General features: G+C 43.2%; 1 protein-coding gene across 1 annotated transcript in view; it reads right to left on the bottom strand.

Moving 5' to 3' along the window:
- Positions 1-2,243: 2,243 nt before the first annotated feature.
- Positions 2,244-26,859, bottom strand: part of LOC147679699 (tyrosinase-like) — a 369,594-nt gene continuing 344,978 nt past the window's right edge. The window contains exon 4 of the mRNA XM_086943277.1: positions 2,244-3,865. Coding sequence (XP_086799403.1) covers positions 3,664-3,865 — 202 coding nt within the window. The 3' untranslated portion in view covers positions 2,244-3,663. The remainder of the gene's footprint in view (positions 3,866-26,859) is intronic.

Below are 26,859 nucleotides of genomic sequence, written 5' to 3'. Positions count from 1 at the left end.
CCATCCAAGGAAATGCCCCAACCCCATTGTATATAAGCTCTGTGGACTATACCTTGTTGTTGTGTGACAATTCGTTCTGTTCCACTTTGTTCACTCATGTCACGTTATGCACCTTGTCACTCATGTCAGCACCTGAAACACCCTAGTACATGTTAAGATTTGAAAATAAATGATTGAATATAGTGTGCTCAGCCGGAGGGTGGATTTGTGGACAATCGTGATTCCTCCTCCTGGGCGGGTGAGGTGGTCCTTCCGAGAGATCTTGCATACTTGCGGAATGGCGATGGCGATGTTGGGTCCTGAGGTGGTGTTGGTCTAGGTTTCAGTGAAGAATACTACATCCGGGATGGTGCTGTCGAGGAGGTCCCAGATTTTGGTGGCGTGTTTGTGGAGTGACCGGACGTTGAGGAGGATGCATTGCAGGGTCTTCAGTTCGGTAGTGTTATAGTGGGTGGGTTGTGCTGGGTCCATGTTCCTGGCGGTGCTGCGGGTGTGCCAGCAGTGGTGACAGCTGAAGGGTCCGTGGGTGTCAGCTGGTTATGCTAGCTTGCAGTTGTTGGTGCGGCCTGGATTGAGTGCTTGGAGTGCCACTGGGTTGTAGCATTGGTGGTGCAGAGGTCCAGGGTTCCTGGCGCTGGTTGCAGTAAGGTTGGGGACGGACACAGATGGGCTTGCCTTTGGCACGCCAGCGACGCAGCAGCAGTGTGGCTGCTAATAAGTAGGGGTCAGGGAGGGCTCGGCAGCTGGGAGGCGCGGAGGGGATCTCGATCTGGTCGCTCTGAGGGGTAGGGGCTGCGGGGGCAGCAGCAGCAGGAAAAACAGGGGGAAATGCAGGCAATAGAAGAGGAAAAAAGGTAAAAGTGGTGAAAAAGATAAGGAAAAAAGATATAAAGAGTACAAAGTGAGAGCTAAAGAGTCTGAAAGGGTGAGAAAAGCTTAAGGGCGAACAACAGACCAGAAAGGGGCAGAAGAGGAGTGAGAGAGAGGAGTCAGAAGGTCAAATGGAGCAGAAAGCAGCAGAAAAGTGCTAAAGAGGGTGAAAGGGTGAGAAAAGCTGAAAGGGTGAAAAGCGCAGCAGAAAGGGGCAGAAGCAGAGCGAGAGAGAGGAGTAAAAGGTCCACTGGACCACCAAAGGTGAGGAGCAGGTATAACACCTGTGAGTGGAGGAGGCCTCGAACCGCAACACTACGGGAGAGGCCTTACTTAATGGTGGAACTCCTAGGGTGGGAGAGCAGTTTCACTGACAGTGAGTAAGTGGTCTTGTAACCTTCCAGTAACCTTCAAACGTAGTTTTTAGTGACTCTGGGTATCTGACCTGATAAGGAGGAATACCAATTACCAAATGACAGGTTCCAAATAACACTTAGACTTTCAGCAAGTTACAATTAATTGGAAATGTTCCTCTAATATTTCGTATAAAACTTGGTGGCTTAATGTTTGTCATTATCATAGTTTAGATACAGCTTTTGCTACTGTGGGGGCCTATTACGATGTCAGGTGGAAGGTCGTCCGACAGCTCCTTGGTGGCGGTCTGCCTGACATCTTCTTCAGTCTGATCGCCACATTATGACACGTGCAATCGGAGTTAGCAGGCGGAGGGACCAACCCACGCTTTCCGATGGGCTCAAGACAGACAGTAATACCAACACTAGGGCTGGCGCCATCTCGGGCACTGCTGTTGGGATTACAATGTCCCTTTGCCTCTGTCTTTCTATGGGGGTCGACCGCCATTGAAAGGCAGACAGAAAGGGACTTTGGAGTCCGCTAGCAGGGCCCCTGTCCCCCGGTACTCCGCTAGGGGCCTTAGAGGGCACCTGAGGAGCTCCCTGAAACATCCATGCATTTTGTGCTGGAACTGCATGGTGCCTGCAACACCGCGCATGGATGTTTCAAAAGTGTATATTTACTATTGTGGCTTGTGCTGCTGACCGCAGCACAAGCCACATTAGGAAAAATACACTTTCCGGCTGCCGTGAATGCGATGGCATTCTTATCAGGGAAGCGGAACCTCCAAATCCTTTTCGGGAAGTCCATTTCTGAAACAATGCCAGTCGGACGCTTGTCCGACCGGCATAGTAATGATTCCCTTTCTATCTACCAAATGTTAATGAAGATTTGTATTGTTTGCCACTAATTAATTTCCTAACTAATATTGTTAAAAACCAAACAAACTTTCATGCCACCATAAATTGTTACAATCTCTGCATACTCTTAGTTCTACTTCATTTTATCAACCATTCAACTCAAATTTCTGTATTTTAAATTGCATATTTATTGCTATTACTCAGTCTTCAGTAATGACTTTGTCATTACCCCTTTCCTTTATTTCCCATAGAAATGACAAAAAAAGCTTTGTTTTTTTTACATAGTACAATAATCTCGTTGTTTAAATCTATGCATTTATTGTTATCGTAATCCACTTTTATGATTGATTATTTTAATAAAGCTGATTACACTCATAAAGTAAAGTATCATGTATCCGACTTTTACAGTGTTTATGCACATTGCTATGTAATTTAGGCTACGTACAAAAGAGTAGTAATTACGTATCATAAATGTCAAACATTTTTGAAAGTGGAAAGCTGTAGCGGTTATATTGGGTAGTCACATTGCATATGAATATTAGGCTCCAAGGCTTAAACAATGGGCTTGCATCTTTGAACAAGGGGTAATTACTAGTGTTAGGCGTAGTCTTATCCTTCCTTATGGCTAAACTGACCATTCGATGATTCTGGCACTGATCTGTAAATTGCAGTCAGGTGATTTAATTTTAGAGCTGAAAGAGGCAATCCAAGCTAAAACTAACCCATGGCATAGTGAGCGTAGCGGGGCTACGTGGAGGTCCACGGAGTTGCGAACAAACTCTGTGGAATTCCGCTACGCCACCTGCCTCCGTACAGGTAAGTGGTTTTAATTTACTTTTAGGTAATGTGGAAGCACTTGTTAATAAATGGCTAGGGGGAGGGCTAGCCAACTCCACTCCGCTGCTGAGTGTGCAGAGATGTTCCTTCTCCCCGTTCAAATCGGAGGAGGCAAACCTCTGCACACTCAGGTGGCGGAGCGGAGGTCTCTGCCCAGGCTTAGCCAAAGAAGCTTAGCCTTCATTTGAAAAAAGGGCTGTTGTATGTATTGTTTGGGCAGATTTTTCTAAAGTGCTCTATAGAGGAAAGCTCTTTTTCTCAGGTTTGCTTGTTGCACTCACACAGTGCAATGTGGAGCCGTTTTTGTTTCCAGTTAGGCTGTCTCCTTTCCCTAAAATAGGTTGGTAGATATGTTAACATTCGGTATTGTAAGACTGTGGCCAGGGACAGAGTTATACCACCAGTAGTACCATGTGTTCCAGCTTGAATGCCCACCCGAAATGCTCACTGCAATGTGGAATCATCTTAAGGAAATCCAGAAAAAACATTTTAACGTCGTGAACAGTGTAATAAAAATTTGCCAACTATTTAGTAAGAGCCAAGAAGATCTGTCTAAACATGTAACAGTGGGTATCTGTTAGACTCTAGAAGGTTTATGGTGGCCAGGATCCTGGGATGTTGTGTTAAGGCTTAATATGATCACAAGATTACAGGTTTAGGTACACCGCTATGCACAGAACAGAAAGAGAATGCCAAGGTGTGACAAATACACCTACGTCACACCTACTAATACCCCTGCAGCCTAATCCACATCAACACCATGTCCAGAATATGGCACATAGTTGTATCCAAAATGTGATGATGGTTTCAGAGGAGCACGGTTTTGCACAAGTGGAATAAAGGGAACCATGAAGCCATCTGGTTCTTGCTCCTGTGGGCAACCCTCCTTCTTTGGGTAATCATCAGGCGTGGCGTTGTTATTTTGGATCCATTTTTCAAAAATCCTGGAAGACAAGAATGCGTACATCACATCAAGACTTAAAACGATATGTAACAATAGTTTTGCCTGCCTGTATTTCATAAATTTCATAGCCTTTAGGTGAGGGAAGTTTGCCTGCATTAATTGACCAAATAAGTACATGAGAATAATCACAATTTTCTGCACACATCAATTTTGGGTGTGTTACCGTCACTTCCCAAGACTACTCTGTAAATTCATTTACTCCTGCCCTTAACAGTTATACATCTCTAGCTGTTTGTTGGGTAGAAATGGGTAAATGAGAAATGTTTGATGATTCACCGGTAACATAATGCATCAAACAATTGTAACAAAAGTACCCATATATTCATAAGTAGATAAAGAAATGCACCATCAACAACAGGAAACAAAGGAAAGGCAAAGAAGCTGATACCCAGTGGTCACTCACACAGTTACCCACATCACCTGAATTTGAGTGGAGACAAATATTATCACTTTGCAGAACATCTTAAGCATGTTTGTGCATCTACACACACATACCTGCACACGCATGGTGCAGCCCAAAGTGACCTTCTGTGGCGGAGAATAATGTAAGCATCTCATACATTATTACTTTGTTATAGACCACTCTTTGAGTGCGACAGGTGTACTGACAAATAGTCCCCATGATCATTGGGCCACACGAATCAAGGTGTTCCTCATGGTGAGACCTTGAAATAAAATCCGAGTTTGCTTGTATCCCTGCCTAGAAGGGACTTGTTATGATCAGTCAGGACAGTTGCTATTGAAACTGGACCAAGGATGATTTTCATATGGTTGGCATGTGTCTAGATTTGCATAGTGTGCACAATCTATATACAGGAATGCAGCCTCCAGGGATAATAGTATTTACTCATAAACTGATCTTTATAGCCCACGGTTCTACCATTGTTTTCCTAAACGTGTGTTGTCAAGCTGCTAGCTCTCCCTTTGAAGTGTTCACAGATGGTCCTATGTATACAAATGGGAATAAAATATTAAGCAACCCCACTTCCTCCATCTGGTCCTCTGTTAAACGTTGTGAGAGTACAGAAGCGAGAATGACTTTTTTTGCAGGGAAGAGGGGACGATGCTAGCAGCTAAGCTCTAGATACTATTTGGATGTAAGAGTTTTTCATGGATTTGATTACGAAGAAGCTAACAGACTACTGTCTGATTAATCCAAATTAATGTAGAATTGAACTTCTTCAAGCTGCATTGATTCCTCTTATTCTAAGAGAGCGTTTTAATTTTACCAACAACATGTCCAATCCTGCCTTCTATTTTCCTTGCTTGTGGAATTGATATTACTGAACAACATCCTTTACTGCTTGTGGAGCCCTTCAATGTTATAGGAACATGAAAGACAACATGTGTGTCAATTAGAAGCTCCTTGTAACGTTTCTCATATTAGGTCCCCCATCACCCCTTTGAGAAGTCACAATCAGGTCTGTGGCTGCAGCATTTAGGCATAGGGCTCATTATGCAGCTGTGGAACAGGCCAGGCTCTCTGTGGTAGACCAGATCAAGTCACACCTAATCCTTCATTGAAGGACCCCAAGTCCAATGAGCAGGAGCCAACAGAGAAAGGTGTAAGATTATCACAGGTAGCGGTTATAGTCAATGGGAAAAACGTTGTCTATTGCAGAGGGAAACATCCGTGTGAATTCTTTCCCCGTGTTCATTTAGAGAACAGCAAACTGGTAGGTGGCACATTGTGGAGCACACAATCATTATCTAAGCCAAAACAGACGTGAGAAATTATAACTAGTGCTAAAACTAAAATTAGCAATAGTAACAATAACTGCTACTACCATTACACCAACCAAGTAGTGGGGTGGAAGCCTCATGTGATAGGTAAACGAGTCAGGGGGGTCCTAAATAAGAAAACCTGGAGCAATCACGGGCACAGGAGTGTATGTAGGGACCAGTAAAGGGGAAGGCAGAGGCAGGGACAAAGGGAGTTTCAGAATCCGAAGTAGTCACATAACACCCTCTGAGAACTTACTTTTTGGAATATAAAATTGAATGCCGAAAAGTCTGAGATATTCTGTACTGTTTTTCCAGGCCAAATTAGAATTAATATAATGTCAGGCAGCTTTGCTCAACTGTAAGCCAGTGCTTTTTACTCAGATATATGAATGTTTGTATGGTATTCCTACAGCGCAAACCAAGTCAAAAGAAAGTGGAGCACTTCGCAGGGTCAAAGACGAGCATAAAGTAAATGAGCTTTGGGAAATGTAGATGGACAGAGAATGTAGTGTTCTTTAAAGAGATGAGTCATCAACTCCTTCCTAAATTGGAGCAGCTTTGGTGGGGGTCCTGATCAATACTAGGATCTTGTTCCATATCCTACGTGCAGGCAGGGGCGTAGCTTAGTCAATAACATTGGGGGGGGGGAGGGGGTGCGAGTATGCGATGTACCAACAAGCAAGCAGTTTACCCAACTAAAAAGGACCTGTGCTGGAATGGGGCATGGACTGCAGCGAGTGTAGTTAGAGAAATTACCCTCTAAGCAACAACGAGCAAAAAAGCCCAGTTAAAAATAAACAAGTGCTAGATCATACAATAAGCAAGCACATGTCATTGTGTAATGTTTACAAAGTGGCTCAATGCAATCTCACCTTCATGTGTCATACAATAGTATGAAAGGCATTGCTTGTGTGCTATGTTGAGTGCTTGGCTTGAGTCATTTAACGGTGCATGTTTTTTTCAACTGGGTTCTTTAAAGTAGGTCTAGTATAAAAATGGCCCAGTGCAAGGTCAGTCAAGCGACTGTTCGGGACATATATGGGATTCAGAAGTGGACTGACTCAAACTGAAAGAAGCAAATGAATAGCACCTACTTCTCACTCCTTTACCCTACCACCACAGCCTCCTCTAGAGAAGAGAACTAGGCCTTCAGCTCTATCTGCTTTTAACAACAGTTGTATTTGCAGAGAGGACAGTGTACTGTTCTCCTGCCAGAACTATTTATGGCAAACAACATCCAAGATCACAGTTTGGTGATGGTCCGTCTGTCATCATAGGGATATAGTAAAATACTGGATGATAGTAGGTTATGGGGGATGCTGCTGTCCATTCCAAAACAGCAAGGTAGAGCAGGGAGTACAGGGGAAGCTACTCTAATAGTAGGCCAGGCTAAGGGGGCAAAGGAGGAGCAGCAAGAACAGATTAGTACCAACACAAGCCCGGCAGCAGGCCAGGCCTGGGATGGGGCGAGCTTGGGGAGACTAGGCTAATCAGCAGGAGCAAACTAGGATAGGTGGTCTGGAAAAGCTTTCAGAGGCTAAATGAGAATTAACAGTTATCAATTCTGCTTTTGAAAACCGAGATATAACAGGAGAAGAAGCTGTTAAATACCTAGCCACATGTAATAACACAAGGCATCCAAAACTCTCGAGATGATATGGAAAGGTTTACTACCACTGCAATGTGCAAAAAAGTCATAGGCTGTTAAAGGTTTCTTGTCTAAAACGTAATAGGTGATATTGAGAGTGCATAAAATGCAATGTCAGGTGGTATATCATTTACCTTGGCATCTAGCTACATGTATACAATTTGCGTTCTTTCCTTCCCTTTCCAATTTAATTCTCAATCATATGATGTAAATAAGAATCTTCTTGAAAGGGATATGGGTGCAAAAAAGAGATGCACAGTGTTCCAATTTAACACTCAACCCAATGCCAGTCTGTGGAAGAGGTAGGCCTCACAGTAGTGAATAATGAATTTCATGCATTTTAACAACCAAGACATGTAAAACTTAAATGTATATGTCCAACCTTTTAAATACACAGCACCCTGCCCTTCGGGCTGTGTGAGCATAACATAGGGGTAATATAGGTATATTGAAAAAGGAGGGTTGGGCCTGGCAAGAGGTTTATCTTGTGAGGTCAAAATGGCAGTTTAAACTCACACAATCAGACTGCAATGGAAGTCCTGGGACCTGTTTAAAGGGTGGATTAAGTGGGTGGCACAATCAGTGCCACTGGCACACTATTGGCATTTAATGTACAGGTTCTGGGTACAAGTAGTACCACTTTACTAGGGACTTCCAAGTAAAGCTAATGTCCAAATTGGGTGTAATTGAGCATTTGGATAGCCCTTGGGCTAGTCGTATAGTCCTTGTGCCAAACCCTCACATCCAGGATGGAAAGAGAGAAATTAGGCTTTGTACAGACTACAGATGCCTCAATGCAGTCACTAGGGCTGATGCCCTTCAAATTTCAAAGGCAGGTGAGCTTATTAATATTCTGGTCTCAGCCAAGTATCTCAGTACATGATTATTAACTAGTATCACGGGGCTTAGGCCCATCGATAACCGCTGTAATTCACTTAGCGAGAACATACTCCGATAATTCCCTTGTATGACTGATGCTCACCCCCCCCCCCCCCCCGGATAAGGCATGACACACAGTGCCTGGAGACTATCACCTCTCACGCTACTCGACACAGCATTTCATACCGAAATAGGAGAGGAAATCACAGACTTTTTTCAGAGAAACAAGGGGTCTGTGGAAAGCGTTGAAGTGGTCTGGGAGACCTTTAAGGCCACAATCTGCTGAATTTGCATCTAAAAAAATTCTGGAATCCTAAGTGATATCCGAAGAATATTGAAGAAGCTAGAGGCAATGCTCAAGCGACTGGAGACTTTGCTCTCTATAGGTCCAGACGGGAAGACCAAACTTGAGTTTCGTGAGAAACTTTTGGACTACACGGACACTGCTGATTGCGTGACTAAATTTAGAGTTAAATACTGGGTGCCTCGTAAATACGGAGAGGGTGAATGCCCCAGCAGGGCACTAGCAGATACTATAAGGAAACCTTGCTTCTCTAACTATGACTTAGAAACTGTGAGCCCTGAGGGAGTACGGCACAGAAATACTACAGAAAGTTTAGATATATTCACTGCCCACTATTATGGGCTGTAGTGTATACCTCCAGCAGGTGAGGCCCTCTCGTCTTGGATGCCTACCTGGAGGAATGTTACCTTAGGACGGCTAGGCGACTCACAGAGAGAATTCTTACGTGCCCCCTTTGAACTTGATGAGATATGGGAAGCCATTATGTATTTGAAGTCCGGCAAAGCCCCTGGCCTAGATGGGCTCCCTATCGACTTCTACAAAGCATACATTGATCAGTTAACCCCCATCCTTAGAGTGGTGTATCAAGATGCCCTCGAGTATGGAACACTCCCAGCCTTCCATGAGAGAGGCACTTAATTCCTCCCTACAAAAACCTGGGAACCCAGTGAATCAATGAGATTCCTATAGACCATTGTCCCTCATCAACAACGATGCTAAAATTCTCGCTAAGGCACTAGCAAATCGGTTGAACTTATTGATGGAGAAACTTGCCCTTCCCGATCAGCCTGGGTTTATCCTAGGGAGTGCGACCACACACAACCTACTTACCTTCTGTTCCCTATTACATAATGTAGATCCCAACCTCGCGTTGATGGCGGTATTCTTAGATGCCACTAAAGCATTTGATTCCATTGAGTGGAACTATTTACTGGGTGTACTACATCGAATGGGCTTTCCTCCACTGTTTCTATCTTGGATAGGTTTATTTTACCGACTCCCAACAGCTAGAGTCCTAATTAATGGGCGGATGTCTCTGGATTTCCCATTCACCAGGGGCACTAGGCAGGGTTGCCCACTTTCCCCCCTGTTTTTGCCCTCAGCAGCCAGGCTGTGGCAGCATCACCAGGATAAAGTGTTGCGCTGTCGTTTGCGCCAGATACTTATATCACTCTACGCAGATGACATTACCCTTTACATTACAGCCCGCAGCAAAACCTTAACCCGCTGCTGCGAGAATTCATCATCCTTGGGAAGTTATCAGGGATTCACATAAATTGGGGGAAGTCACAAATATTTCCTCTTACCACTGCGGCCATACAATTTCCCCCAGACATGAGGTATTTGGGTATACGTGTATCCAGGGATAGGCAGGAGCTACTGCGCCTCAACTCTGGCAAAGCACTAGACCACATCACAAACTGTGTTACGCAATGGATCACACTTCCACTTTCTATGGCAGGGCACTCCTCGTTGATTAAAATGGTCGTTCTCCCACAGTTGCTGTACTTGTTCCTGAATGTCCCATATCACCCTGGTGGGCACTTCTTCAAAGCACTACACTCAGAGATGATCAGATTAATATGGGGGGGAAGTCACAACTGCAGTGGACTAGACTTACCAGACCATACTCTGCAGGCGTCCTTGATGTCCCTAGCTTTGAACTATACTACATGTGCGTTCAGGCGCACTACGCTTTCTACTAGTTCCACCCACCCAATTATATGCCTCAGGTAGCAGCGGAGCAGTGGCTGGCTTACCCAGTCCCCTTAGAGGGCATGATATGCGCCACTCCTTGGCCTCGGGACAGGGAACCTACATCGATAATGTGTATGGTTGATGCCTGGAGGAGCATTCTGACCCGGTTAAAAGCTCCAATGCTTTATTCACCACTACTTCCATTACTGTATCACCCCCAGATACAAATACTCCAGGAGACAGAGTTTCGTAAGCTCATGGAACAGACAAAACTCACAACCTGGGGAGACTTATACCATAGTGGGACGTTCTGTTCTCTAGAGCAAATATTCATTGAGATTATTTAACTCCACTAGACGTATTCCTCTATGTCAGGCTCCGACAGGGACTATGACACAATACCCCAGCATTCCCACTTGAGCCACCTACATTAGCCCCCCTGCATTTGATATTACAATTTACCTCTCCAGGGCATGCTGTCTCTTTACCCTATCACACAGTACACACTCAACAGGAAACAACCCCTTACCCTGCCCGCACACACTGGGAACTAGAACCAGGCCATGAGCTCTCAGACAAACAGTGGACATATTGTTGTCTGCAAACAGAACAAATTTCAGTGAGTAGCAGACTCAGAATTACGCACTTCAATTTTTTACATTGCTTACACTATACCCAGCCAAAATGTACAAATATAAGCTGAAAGCCTCTGACAGATTCAATAGATGTGTTGCAGAAGGTGCTGACTTTCTCCACTTAGCTTGGGGATGCCTGAGTGGCGCGTTCTAATCTAGGACCCCGATCAATACTGTGACCTTATGCCCCTATACGGCTATAATCCCTTTGTACCCCTATAAAGGCATAAACAATCAAGAGTGATATTTCAGAAACTCGTCTCTGGCCTAGCACGATCAGAGCCACATTTTAGAATCTCTTCCTCTGCAGCTCATTAGAGCAAATGACACAGCAGAAGCCACTATCTAAGATTCCTAGATTACACTCCGAGTTCTTCAACAAGATACAAATCAGCAACCTGGGAAAACCCCGCTTGCTATGTTTTGATTAGTAATAGAACTCTAATGAGCACTGAGAGACGATCACTTCCTAGTGACATCTTCATTGACGTCTTATGTCCAAAAACTTACGTCAAACAAGGCACCTTTCAGGTATAAATATTACCAACGTTGCCTTAAGCAAACGCTGCCTTAACGACATCGATGATAGCGATGGTGTGGTGAACTCAGGAGCAGAACAGCTTTCCCTTACAGAGCCCAGCAGATACAAGCTGCCCACGGACGCTGCCCCTCCTCCTCCTCGACGCGCTGAGAGAGACGCTGTCTTTTCTCCTGCCGAGAAAATCCAGCTCCGGCGTTTCCAGCCTACTCTTGCGAGTGACTGGGATATCGAGTCCTGGAAGGAGATACAAGACCTCCAACATTCTATTTCAGAGGTATGGTGTTGACTAAACCCTTAGAGGGAACTCTTGAAGCAAACCTTGGCAAAACCAACTTAACTAAAACTGCTACTTACTTACTCCCTCCCACGTATTAGGCTTAGGTCAGGTACACTGGGGTAGGCGTAGTTAGAAGCACCAGTTGAGTACGTTAGCTAAATGTATATATGAATGTATATATTTTATTAATTTTAACCATTGTATGGCTAAGAAACCATATCAATGCTTATACAGTATTATTTCGCAATCCTCATTTTACTGTACGCACTTTTTATAATAACTAGTCTTGCAATTGTGGCAATTCATTTCTTTTGTATGAGAAGAAAGACTGTTCAATAAATAATACCTTTTATTGAAAACGCCCGTCTCTCTATTCTCTGCATATTGGTGAAAGTAATCTGCACAAAACTGACTGAGTAAAATAACTGTCTATTGTTTCACACGACTCTAGAGATTGACTCTTATTCTAAGGAGCAAAGTTGTCACGTTTATGCGGTTGTTGGAAAACTGAATCCCTTCTTGTCTGTACCAGGGAAGCTGATCACTTCCTATTCAGTCAAGAAAGTTTCCAGTGACCTCTGAGCTAGTTGGTAACAAACCCAATTAAGTTTAGCATAGTCAGTAGAGACCTGGAAGACCCGCACTTCTACGTCCATACTATTGTTTATGTTATTCCAATGCGCAGGGCCTATTGGGAAAATAGGAACTACACTACATGGCGCCCAACGTTTGGTAAGGCGATAAAACTAACGCAAGACGTTAGAGTAACTCAGTCGTGCATTTTTTACACAGACCCCTTTCTCCCGTAAATACTCCAATAGACGTCTGGAGTGGGTGAAAGGTTAAAATCCGCCCGAACTTAGTAGAAAGAGATTCCTATGTAAAGCTCTGGTTTATTCAACGTTGAATGATACAGTATTCCAAAATATTGTGCACCTAATCTTTGTCTTCTTGGAGACCTGCTCTGCAAACCTTGCATTTATACAATGCCAGGAGAAAACGGAACCGCTGCACCCGCAGTAAAAGCGACTGAGCAGGGTCCCGACGGTACTACTGAACCGGGTGCAATAATCATCCCGGCACATTTAAGAAAATCTATAACGTCAAAACTTATAGAAAATGGACTGACCACACAAGGTGGCACAGTCGTCTTCGTGATAGAGGCACACGAATATCGGCAGACAGAGGTATTCTATTCTTGGATAAAATTTCCAGCGGCAAACGCCGCAACACACGAGTTCCACTACTACATAGTAGGGGATCCACCGGAAGAGTACGCTCCTTTCGAGGAGATTGAAATTCCATTAAAATTCCAAGAGCATCTGCTCTGGTTTAAAGGCATATTTACAACAAGGGGTGGTGAGGGACAGAGTCTCTGAATTAAGCAGAAAGCTCTCACCCAGTCAAGAGATCAGGGCTAGATCCAACACCGTTTTTTAGCTCACTGCACCATCCCAGTTTCAGAACCTGGCTGTATGCAAATTAGTCTGTTCCTGTCCCAGTGCATGATGGGAACAGGGCAAACCAAACTACAAAAGCCAATTCTTACACTGGGAAGGAAACAAGCTCCCGGGGACCGGTTTCTGGCATTACAGCCGTCTTCGGCCCGGTTTGCTTGAATCCTGATGGTGCAATGAGCAAGGGTCTCACATCTGAGAATACCCTTCCACGCTTAGGGTGGACAAAAATATTTACAACAAGGGGTGGTGAGGGACAGAGTCTCTGAATTAAGCAGAAAGCTCTCACCCAGTCAAGAGATCAGGGCTAGATCCAACACCGTTTTTTAGCTCACTGCACCATCCCAGTTTCAGAACCTGGCTGTATGCAAATTAGTCTGTTCCTGTCCCAGTGCATGATGGGAACAGGGCAAACCAAACTACAAAAGCCAATTCTTACACTGGGAAGGAAACAAGCTCCCGGGGACCGGTTTCTGGCATTACAGCCGTCTTCGGCCCGGTTTGCTTGAATCCTGATGGTGCAATGAGCAAGGGTCTCACATCTGAGAATACCCTTCCACGCTTAGGGTGGACAAAAATATTTACAACAAGGGGTGGTGAGGGACAGAGTCTCTGAATTAAGCAGAAAGCTCTCACCCAGTCAAGAGATCAGGGCTAGATCCAACACCGTTTTTTAGCTCACTGCACCATCCCAGTTTCAGAACCTGGCTGTATGCAAATTAGTCTGTTCCTGTCCCAGTGCATGATGGGAACAGGGCAAACCAAACTACAAAAGCCAATTCTGGTTTAAAGGCGCCCTAAAACATAATGATCATATTACCAGGCTCGGTCCACTAGGTAGACCAGGAGCAACGTGGCCGGTTCTAGCCAGCTACACACCACATCCGGACATTGCAAAAATGTCTAGAGAAGAACTTTTAGCACAGCTAAAAACATTAATTAAAATACATAGACAATTAGTCCAATATCTAATGCGGACTACAACAGTCCAAACAGCTGTTAATGTACCACAGCTGACCCCTCATCAGGGGAACACAAATAAAATTTCACCACAGAACATACAATCATGTCTTGGTAAAACACCCATAAAACGGGAACAAATTCCTTTCTGGTTAGCGCAGAAAATTACTCAAATAGAGGCAGTATTTCCGAATACTACCCCTATTGAGAAACACAGAATCTTGACCATCTGCCTTCCAATAGGGGTCGCACCACACGTGGACGACTGTGACACTTGGGGTACAGTCTTTGCTTCCATTTACACAAAAACACATGGTGTTCCGTCAATGGCGGTAATACCAGATGTGCTAAAACAGATTCAGAATGAATACGGTCCAGAACCTGCTTTAACTCTTGGTATGAAATTACTGAAAGACTTCAAGCATGTCTCGGCTATATTATTAGCCAGCATAAAAGGAGAAGCAGCATCTGTGGCGATCCGCCAGAAGTTGAAGGAAACAGATATAACAGATCAACCAATTGCGCTTGCCAGAATCATAGAAAAATGCTATGAAGAACTAGGTAGAGACAGCTTGGGTGGAAAACCAGTAAAACCAGTAAAGCCCCAACTGCTCGAAAATCCTGAAAAATTATTTATAAAAAATAATTCAAATACTCCTAAAAAGAGCTGGGATGGAAATAAACAATCCACTCCCAAAGAAAAAGTTTTCCAGTCCAGAGGAAGGTCTCCTTGACGGAGGGAAATAACTCCGACTCGAGAACACCAGTCTCCCCAGAGGGAGCCCTCTGAGAAAAGATATAACCTTAGAAATAGGGATAATTTGAAGAAGCCTGATAGATATCAAAGTATTGATACACGTCCCTCTCGATCTTTTTCGCAGAAATCGGAAAGAAGAGGACGGTCAGACCCAGGAGAGCACACCTAGTCCAAAGACAAGGAACCTGGTCAAAGTAAAAAGTTACAATTTCCAATAAAGAAGGTAGCCAGTATTAGAGTAATCGAACATGCCGAGAATACTGAGGACACAGTTGAAAAACGGGGAGTGGGCACAGACAATGTTAGACAGTGCAGCAGAAATCAGTATAGCTCGCAAGATCCTGATGAGTTATCTGGAGACAGTGGACACGAATGAATACATTCAAGTAGAAACTGCCGACACCAGAGTTAGCGAGCCCCATGAGATATACGAAATAACACTGCGTATAGTGGGTGATAAGACTAGGAAAATAAAGGGTTTATTTTGGGATAAACTCTCAAAAGGCTATGATATCCTGTTAGCTGAAAAAGATTTGCCCCCAGAGTTTGTCAGGGAGTGCCCTCGTGGCGAAGAAATGATTATGCCTGCCTTCTCGAATCATATTCCGATTCACAAAAAATATAGTTATGCAAGGAAATGGGCAGTAGCCCAGGCACCAGCATTATATAAAAATCATGTAGGATGGGATGAGGACTCTCCTCCTTACAAAATCCAGTTAAAAAGTCAACCGACTGCACAAAGGCAGTATCCCATTAAGCAAGAAGCTAAAAAACAAGTCAGGGAGATTTTAGATCAACTTGAATACCAGGGGGTGATTGAAACATGCACCTCTCAAATGAACAATCCTTTGTTTCCCGTCTCCAAACCAGACAATTCATATCGTCTAGTTTTGGATTACAGACACCTTAACGCATGTTGCAAAACATTTGCAGTACAAAATTCGCATAGTACTGCACTAATGAATAACATAGTTAGGAAAAAAGTATAAAACGACATTAGACATATCTAATGGTTTCTTTTGTCAAAATATTGCACCAGAAAGCAGATACTTGACCGCTTTCTCAGTAATGGGGTCTCAGAAATTTCTGTAGGCTCCCACAGGGATTCAAGAACAGCCCAGGACTATTCTCAGCCAGAGTAACAGAGTTACTACAAATGTATGATGATGAGGCATTATCTTACGTAGATGATATCTATCTAACAGACGACGACTTGGATACTCACTTGAAAAGAGTGAACACCATTATACTTGGGTTCGCAGCAGAGGGTTACAAATTCAACTTTAAAAAGTCTCGAATTGCCCATCTGACCGTATTATTTTTAGGGTACGAGTTGTCAAGTGAAGGAAAAAGCCTAGCGGACAACTTCTTAGAGAAGTGCGCTGTACTCCAAGCACCAAAAACGCTGAAGAACTTACAATCGATTCTAGGCTTCCTGAATTTCGGAAGAACTTACATTCTAAATTACGCAGAGAGGGTTAAACCTCCCTACAAACTAATTAAACCTGATTTTAACCCAATCACTTGGACTCAAAAACACACAGAAATTTTGAGATCACTGCAGACATGTTAGCAAAAACAAAATTAGACACACGTGACAACACACGCAATCTTGTAATCCGAGTAATCCCAGGAAGATGCGGATTCATGTACCTGACCTCTAACGAGGGAGAAACGGTACCAATTTCTTACAAATCACACTTGTACACACAAGCAGAAAAAACATTCAGTCCAACAGAAAATACTGTGAAAGCAGTAGAAACTGCATTAGCAAATGAACGAGAACTAGCACATGGCAAAAGGATTAATATCCTCACAGCGGAATCCGCCTTCGAGGCGCTATTCAGCCCAGTAAACCTGCCTACAGTGTCACTGGATCTGAAATGGATACAGTGTGTAGATTCTATTGAAGCGGATGATGTGAAATACTATTTCGCCCCGCAATTCGAAAAACTGAATGATTTGACTTATGAAGAAGAATACCCTCTGCCAATCGAACTTCTGCCTCTCCCACAGTATGCCTGTATAATCTATACAGATAGATTTGTACAGCATTTTAACGTAGAGAACAAATCCTACGATGCAGCCTGTGCGATTGTTAAAGGTCGTTGGCTGTGCGGTAAATTCAGACCGAAAATAACAAAAACTGAATCAGTAAGAAACTGTTCGGCTCAGAGAGCTGAAATCAGATCTTTAAAGATGGCGCTTGAAAATGCAGACCGTGAATTCCCGACACTAATTGTGTGTGATTCGCATTTTTGCATCAACTCTTACAATAATAAGTTGCAGAGCTGGATTCAAAATGATTACAAAGATGACACAGGTACCACAATAAAGCATAAAATGCTTTGGAAACAGGTAGCTCTTTTACAGAAAGAACTACAAAAGACTCACGTGACACACACTCTGAGTCATCAACGTGATGGCGTTCACGTTGCAGGGAATTCATTGGCTAATACAGCCACAGCGGAAGCAACTAAACCGGCTTCCGTTGCCACAAAAAAGCGTTCAGAAAAATACATAGACGGGGAAACCATGCTGGCAGTCAAAACGTCCGTAAAAGGCGTCTGTGCAGCACTACCCGTGAACTATCCACTCAATTATGCATACGTAATCGATGCAAACTCCGTTCCTTTTGCTCGAATCCCTGGAGTGGGGGATAGGGTAATTCCAAACATGAACAGGAGAGGCTTCCTATTACACGAAGCACATATGGGGTTGGGTCTGAGACACCAAACAATCAGGGACTCTCTGAAAGAATTGCAATCAGAGTACTGGTGGCCGGAAATGAGTGTAGGTATTCATGATTTTGCAGAAAATTGCGAAGACTGCAACAGAGATCGCAGTGGAGAACTGGCCAGCGTAGTGTCAGGAACCCTAATAGAAAGCATAAGGCGATCTATCCGCGCAATCAAACAAGAGAAACGCGTCCCATTGTATATCATTAAGACAAAATCCACTTAAATAATGTTGCCCCGTTGCTCGGCTGACGCCAGAACGGTTATAAAAGATCTGCGAGTCTTTATCGGCACATACGCAATTGCCATGTTCCATTCTGACCAGGGTCCTGCTTTCAGCTCTCGAGCTTATAAGGAGGCCATGGCCAGCATGAGCGTTGGCTTGCTGTATTCTTGTCCGTCATGCCCCGAAGGGAACAGTGTGGTAGAAAGAAAAAAACGGGACATAAAGCAATCTATAACAGCGAAGGTATTAGGTTTGGGTGATGGGTGGGTCAAACATTTAATAAGTGTCCAGTTAAGTCTTAACAATTTGCCAAGAAATTCTCTAAAAGGTTTCAGCCCATACGAACTATTGTTCGGAACTAGAATGCGAATTCAGGACTTAGATAGTCAGGTATTAGTGGTAGAAGATAAGAATACAGACTTTGACATCAAAGACCGTTTGGCTGTTTTACAGGACTTGAATGAAACAAGAAAATCCTTAAGCAACATAAAGTTAAAACAACAGCCAGCTACCACTGACGAGGCACCACCAGCCCCAGCAAGGCCTGTCTGGATTCCAAAGATTGGGGATCTAGTCAGAGAGAAAATAGCGGTGAAGTAGGAATTTGGGCCTTCTTACAGAAAAGCAGTACCTGTCTTAGCAATCAACGGAACAAGATCAGTAGTACTACCGCCCCTTGCTGGTAAAAAGGAGAACAGAGTTGTATCAATCGACCTGGTAAAACCACAAGCATGTGGCCTATAAACAACAGTAGGCCCAGTGGACTCCCGAGAAACAACAGCATACCCAAACTTGCAACAATCCAAGAGGTTCAAACTTAAAGACTAATCACATTTGATCAGCCTGCAGTGCGCAGAGAGGGACTATGCAATAATGCCATGGAACTCGTGCCTCTTGAAACACAGATTGAAACAGTTCGTCAAGAAACACCAGTCTACAATGATGTGGCATCAGAATGTGCTACCGAAAGACAAACTGAGAGAACAATTCCAACAATTGACAGAACTGCCTCTGGCTACTTCATCAACTTCGATAACTTTTCTGAAGATCAAAACGACCCCGAAGTGATGCCAGAAACAAAGACTTTTAAAGAAAAAGCAACTGAACTCTTTCATCAAATTAAAGAAGTATATCTGGATGCACCATTGATTGAACATTGGATTATTTCAGGGGTATTCATACTCCTACTATGCCTAATTTTAGTTTTAATTGTAGGAAAGTTTATTACAATACAATGGACACAGCAAGCCAGAACATCAACTTAGTCCTCAAACCACACAGATCATCCCTTGTGAAGAAAAGAGAACTGTCAACAGTAAATGTCACAGCCATTCCAATACCCGGCGGGGTAGTATGGGACAAAACTGACTATGAAATATATGGTCCGGTCGAAATCCTGAAATATCCTCATCAGTTCAAGGTTTCCTTAAGTGACTTTGTAAAACCAAGTACATTTTCTGATGATTGGGATTTTGAAAGTATTAATAATATGATGTCTGATTTAGTGTTGTCAGCAAGATTTACAGATCATGATTATTTACAAGGTTCGTCTAGTTATGAACAGATGTACTGCTTCTCACATTATGGTGATCATTACTTGCATAAATCTGCACAACCTAGAAATGATTTTAAATATAACCAATGGGAACATTGTGCTACTCCACCTAAAAGCAGTTCTAAAACATTCTATGAGAAATTTCAGTACTTCTCAGGGTTTAACACCAGTGATGCAGAAACGTTTTATTATAAACTGTTAGATAAAACGGGATTGAAAACAATGCTGACAAATACTAAATTGATATATTCAGAAGCATTTTATGAAAAAATGATGACATTTGGTTTTGATTATTGGAAAAATAAGATTGAAACAAAAACCATCTTGGGTACAAAAGATTGGCAGGTACAAGGCATAGAAGCATTATTTCGAGCCTGCATGATCCCAGAGCAAATATTGTTCTTAAATGACACAATTCACCAAACAATTTTGGAAAAGGTGATGGACAGAGTTTCTGAATGATGCAGAATACTCCTACCCAGTCAAGAGATCAGGGCTTGATCCATCACCGTTTTTATGGCTCACTGCACCATCCCAGCTCAGAACCTGGCTACATGCAAATTAGTCTGTTCCTGTCCCAGTGCATGATGGGAACAGGGCAGACCAAACTACCAAGCCAATTCTTCACCAGAAAGGAGACAAGCTACCGGGGACCGGTTTCTGGCATTTCAGCCGTCATCGGCCTGGCTTGCTTGAATCCTGATGGTGCAATGAGCTAGGGACTCACGTCTGAGTATACCCTCCCACACTTAGTGTGGATAAAATCAATTTTGGAAAAGGTGATGGACAGAGTTTCTGAATGATGCAGAATACTCCTACCCAGTCAAGAGATCAGGGCTTGATCCATCACCGTTTTTTAGCTCACTGCACCATCCCAGCTCAGAACCTGGCTACATGCAAATTAGTCTGTTCCTGTCCCAGTGCATGATGGGAACAGGGCAGACCAATCTACCAAGCCAATTCTTCACCAGAAAGGAGACAAGCTACCGGGGACCGGTTTCTGGCATTTCAGCCGTCATCGGCCCGGCTTGCTTGAATCCTGATGGTGCAATGAGCTAGGGACTCACGTCTGAGTATACCCTCCCACACTTAGTGTGGATAAAATCAATTTTGGAAAAGGTGATGGACAGAGTTTCTGAATGATGCAGAATACTCCTACCCAGTCAAGAGATCAGGGCTTGATCCATCACCGTTTTTTAGCTCACTGCACCATCCCAGCTCAGAACCTGGCTACATGCAAATTGTCTCCTTCCCAGTATAAGAATTGGCTTGGTAGTTTGGTTTGCCCTGTTCCCATCATGCACTGGGACAGGAACAGACTAATTTGCATACAGCCAGGTTCTGAAGCTGGGATGGTGCAGTGAGCTAAAAAACGGTGGTGGATCAAGCCCTGATCTCTTGACTGGGTAGGAGTATTCTGCATCATTCAGAAACTCTGTCCATCACCTTTTCTAAAATTAACAATTCACCAAACAACCTGTCTTGGCCTAGCTAAGATTAAAGACCTTAACAAACCGTCTATTCCAAAGCCAATACCTGATAATGCAACAACAGATATTGAGATAGACGTATCCAAAATGTTACATCTAAACAGAACACATCCTGATTGGAAAAAATGGTTAATCTGGCCTACTGACACAAACAACTGTCAAGATAGATTCCTGAATAAAACACAGGGGTTAACAATGACTAGACCAGACCCTAGATACTCCCAGAGACAACATCCAGGGATAGTAGCAACATACAGTGTAGGGAAACTGTGCCTTGAATGGCAAGAATCATCCACACTGGCTGAAATTAAGCAACACTTATCTTTACTTAAAGATGGTGCTGATTTGCGCGATTTCATTCTGGACCACGCAAACAGCGTCAAAAGCGTTTCATAGCGACCAGTATATATGCGGCTTACAACGAGGCTTGGAAAATAACACAAATTGAAACAGCTGAAAAAAGAAGAGAAATTGATCGTATTTTTGGAAAAATCACTTTCTGTTGTGGACAATGGGTTAATGACTCTGTCCTCCAGAATGTATTCGCTGGACAATATTTTATCATCTGCCATAGATATAATAGACAAAGACTTGCTAATGTTACAGCATGGCCAGTCACAATTGCGTTCTATTGTACAGTTAGGCTGGATGCTGCAAAATCTTCGTTCAGGCTATGTGCCTTGGAGTTTAATCAACACAACGTCATTGTTTTCCATCTTTAACCTTACTGATAAACAAATCAGCTTGGCACAGAAAGGAGCAGACTATACAATCCTGAGCATCGAAAAACTTGAGAGATTACCATTGACAATGTCAGAAAGTCATGTCATTGAATGGATAATACACTTTCCGATTTAAAAATTGCCTTGAATACATACCTACTGGCCAGTATGAACGATTGGGTAAAGGGTACATTAAGTCAGCATGGAAATTACCATACACACACACATGCTATAGTGACAGCAACAAAAATGTATTTCTTAGTGGTGAAAGCTGCAAACATTCACTAAGCGGTATACTTTTTTGTCAAGGTATTAATTTACACGGAGCCTGTGAAGGAAATTCTAACAACCTTTCATGCCACCAACATGTCACACCTGCAACACAGATAGAGCCTTTCTTTAAGCAGCTCTCGAACGGGAGTTACATTCTAATAACGGATCACAGCTGTTGTGGCCTTTTGCCAGGGAAAGCATATCTCGTAAGCGTAACCTCCATGGTCAAATGCTGTACGCAAGCATTGTTTCCAAACGGCCCTGGAGACACTGAGACTCCCATATGGCCTCGTTTGAATTTCTCTTCTATACGAATTGATACTTTAAGCAGAATGAAGTCTGTGCTTTTGCAGACAACAGTGCCCATCACATCATCAAAAGAGACGTATGATCTCCAAGTTGCAAGGACAACATCAGGGATTCATGACCTTTTTATCAACAAATTGCCCCGTGCATTTCACAGAAATGCTTAGCGAAATTCTAAATATGTCGAGTGCCATAGGCATCCCAGGCGTATTTAAGACCATTTTTTAGGGACTGTTAACACCATTCAAAGCAATTCTGGGAATCATTCCCAATTTTGTCCATTCAGTCTTTGGCGGCATACCCCTGATTTTGGGACTTGTAGCAGGCATTTTATTTTTGACCCTCCTGCTCCGATATGGCAAGCCAAAATACAGACATGACTCCAGCAGGAATGGAAGAAACGATCCTAGCAATACGCTACCGGGACCGAATAATTAGAGTCCTTGGATTGGCCAGGCTGAGAGATCTGAACATGACATTGGTTTCTTTCATTCAGACCTATATGGCAGACCTGCATCTTACCTGTGCTTCGATGTATGCTATGCGGAGATGAGTGCGTGTTGGACATCTGTCTTGCACTTCCATCAGCAGTACCAATGGATATCGATACTTTGCTAAGTCCTGTAACGACTCACACATTGTGTTGTCCCCAGCGGCTACCAATCCTGATGACGGCATTCGTTGAGACTCCTGTGCTACGACTAGGTGGTAACAGTGGAGCGAGAAATAAAAGCGACATCACCCAGGTACGACCCTCTGTGAGCATTGCTGACCCAGACTTTGATGATAGCAATCATTCTCACACCTGCCAAGTTACAGCACTATCGAACTTGGTCGAACTGTCACCTGATTTTGTAGACCAATTTTTTGAGAGCCTGTCTGATATGATGTTCTCCCCTAAACAGAAACAATAACTTTAGAGAAGCATTTCGACACACAGCGTTCCCATGAACTCTGAATTCGGCCTTCAGTTTTGATCAACAAAAAGTGCTGAAAAGCGTTGGAACTCTATTCCCCCGTTCACCCCAAACAAAATTTGAATTGAACACTTTCAAAACATTTACCTTTTTCTGGCACGAAATTCTTTGCTTAAAGTAGACCTATTCATAAAGAACAGACACTTCTATTTTTAGGTACTTCTAGAGACATAATAACTCTACATCAGCCTCTAACACATGTTACAGCAAATGCATTTATATGTGATGAAATTATCTCGCCCTTCTTTTCTGTATTAAGAGATATTTAATGTGTAATTTTTTTTCGCAAAATCGTTCATTGATTACATATGCTATAATTTTGAATGATTTCTATGCTTAAAGACGTAGTACAGTACTAATATTACCATGTATTTCTAATACGCCATTTCAAATGCGAATATGTATTTTGGGGTGGGTAACGTTACACATGCATCTTAGTGCTAAAGTTTTTTGTAATTTGATGGACATAAATTTGTGGAGTGAGTGTCGCGTTCTAATCTAGGACCCCGATCAATACTGTGACCTTATGCCCCTATACGGCTATAATCCCTTTGTACCCCTATAATAGCATAAACGATCAAGAGTGATATTTCAGAAACTCGTCTCTAGCCTAGCACAATCAGAGCCACATTTCAGAATCTCTTCCTCTGCAGCTCATTAGAGCAAATGACACAGCAGAAGCCACTATCTAAGATTCCTAGATTACACTTCGAGTTCTTCACCAAGATAAAACTCAGCAACCTGGGAAAACCCCGCTTGCTATGTTTTGATTAGTAATAGAACTCTAATGAGCACTGAGAGACGATCACTTCCTAGTGACATCTTTATTGACGTCTTATGTCCAAAAACTTACGTCAAACAAGGCACCTTTCAGGTATAAATATTACCAACGTTGCCTTAAGCAAATGCTGCTTCAACGACATTGATGATAGCGATGGTGTGGTGAACACAGGAGCAGAACAGCTGTCCCTTACAGAGCCCAGCAGATACAAGCTGCCCACGGACGCTGCCCCTCCTCCTCCTCGACGCGCTGAGAGAGACGCTGTCTTTTCTCCTGCCGAGAAAATCCAGCTCCGGCGTTTCCAGCCTACTCTTGCGAGTGACTGGGATATCGAGTCCTGGAAGGAGATACAAGACCTCCAACATTCTATTTCAGAGGTATGGTGTTGACTAAACCCCTAGAGAGAATTCTTGAAGCAAACCTTGGCAAAACCAACTTAACTAAAACTGCTACATACTTACTCCCTCACACGTATTAGGCTTAGGTCAGGTACACTGGGGTAGGCGTAGTTAGAAGCACCAGTTGAGTACGTTAGCTAAATGTATATATGAATGTATATATTTTATTCATTTTACAGATTGTATGGCTAAGAAACCATATCAATGCTTTTACAGTATTATTTCGCAATCCTCATTTTACTGTACGCACTTTTTATAATAACTAGTCTTGCAATTGTGGCAATTCATTTCTCTTGTATGAGAAGAAAGACTGTTCAATAAATAATACCTTTTATTGAAAACGCCCGTCTCTCTATTCTCTGCATATTGGTGAAAGTAAACTGCACAAAACTGACTGAGTAAAATAACTGTCTATTGTTTCACACGACTCTAGAGATTGACTCTTATTCTAAGGAGCAAAGTTGTCATGTTTATGCGGTTGTTGGAAAACTGAATCCCTTCTTGTCTGTACCAGGGAAGCTGATCACTTCCTATTCAGTCAAGAAAGTTTCCAGTGACCTCTGAGCTAGTTGGTAACAAACCCAATTAAGTTTAGCATAGTCAGTAGAGACCTGGAAGACCCGCACTTCTACATCCATACTATTGTTTATGTTATTCCAATGCGCAGGGGCCTATTGGGAAAATAGGAACTACACTACAGGCTCCGACAGGGACTATGACACAATACCCAAGCATTCCCACTGGAGCCACCTACATTAGCCCCCCTGCATTTGATATTACAATCTACCTCTCCAGGGCATGCTGTCTCTCTACCCTATCACACAGTACACACTCAACAGGAAACAACCCCTTACCCTGCCCGCACACACTGGGAACTAGAACCAGGCCATGAGCTCTCAGACAAACAGTGGACATATTGCTGTCTGCAAACAGAACAAATTTCAGTGAGTAGCAGACTCAGAATTACGCACTTCAACTTTTTTGCATTGCTTACACTATACCCAGCCAAAATGTACAAACATAAGCTGAAAGCCTCTGACACATTCAATAGATGTGTTGCAGAAGGTGCTGACTTTCTCCACTTAGCTTGGGGATGCCTGAGTACATATGCCTATTAGGGTCAGATCTTTGACGCTCTGGAGCAGATGACATCAGTAACCTTGCCCTGCCACCTTAAGAGGCCTTATTGGGCTACACTGAATTAATGGACAATGCCATGTTGGTGCTACCTTGCCATAGCTTTCTTATTGGCCAAACGCCACATAGCATGCAGATGGGGCAGAGGGAGGGTGCCGAAATTCAAAAATTGGCTCATTGACTTAATATACTGCCTGGAACAGCTGAATAACTATGCAGGGTTGCTGCCTCCGGCTTCACGGCCTAAATATATTTGAGACCCTTTGAAAGGCTACCTTATGAAACATCCACCAGCTGCTCAAGCCACAAATGTTGAAATGTAACCCCTATGGGTGTATTACTCTAAGGTGATGATTGTGCTGTGTACCCTAAGCCACTAGTCGATCTTCCCCATAGTGTCGTACTAACTGCGCTGGGCAATGTTGGTGTTCCGGCAGTCAATAATGTTATATATTGCAAAAGCCAAAAGTGAATATTGATTGACTAGTACCATCACACAATGAACTCTCTGCCGAACTGTTGAGCCTATGCTCTAAGGATCAAGGTTAACGTATGGACTCTGTGGACTATATTCTGTGTTATAGATGGCTTCTGCCTGAAATGTATACGATACGTAAACTGGTGCATTTGTGTCTGTGAAATGACAGATTTTTCTTGCTTATGTATTTTCCTCTCAAAAAAAGTCAAATACAATTTAAAAGAAAAAGTATCTCAGTACATTTGGCCCGACTGCTGGCTATTGGCAAATCAGACTCTCTGAGGATGCCAAGCAAAAAACTGGATTTTTAACCCCTAGTGGAAATTATCAATGTAAAGTTATGCCTTTTGTCTTGAAGAATGCACTTGTCACATTTCAGAGGCTGGTGAACAAAGTCTTAACAGCTTTGGAATCATTTAGTGCAGCATATCTAAATGATATTGCTGTCTTTATCTATACCTGGGAAGATCACCTGGTCTACCTCAGAAATGTACTGCAGTAGGCAGGCCTCACTATCAAGGCCACAAAGTGCCAGATAGGGCAGAGTAAGTTTGTGTACTTGGGCCACCTTGTAGATAGGTGCCAAGTTCAACCATTGGAGTGCAAAAACCAGACCATAATGGACTGGGTTGCTCCCACTACCCAGACTCAGGTCAGAGCTTTCTTGGGCCGACTGGGTTACTACAGGAGGCTTGTTAAGGGCAATAGATCCATAGTGACAACCCTTAATGATTTCACCTCCAAAAGAATGCCTAAGAAAGTTAAGAGGACACTTAGCTGTCAGAAGCCATTTGATAAGCTGAAGCAGGCCATGTGTTCTGCTCCCATATTACAAAGTCCTGATTGCTCCAAAACCTTCACTGTCCGTACAGATACTTCAGGCAGTTCTATCACAACTTAATACAGAGGGCCAGGACCAACCAGTAGCTTTTATAAGCAGAAGCTTGACCCCAGTGAGAAACATTGGTCAGCTTTGAGAGGGAGGTTTTTGCTGTGTTCTGGGGTTTGAAGA

Source organism: Lissotriton vulgaris, chromosome 11 (genome assembly GCF_964263255.1).
Source record: "Lissotriton vulgaris chromosome 11, aLisVul1.2, whole genome shotgun sequence".
Lineage (NCBI taxonomy): Eukaryota > Metazoa > Chordata > Amphibia > Caudata > Salamandridae > Lissotriton > Lissotriton vulgaris.
Note: the sequence above shows the minus strand (reverse complement) of the source record. Positions and strands in the feature narration are given on the sequence as shown.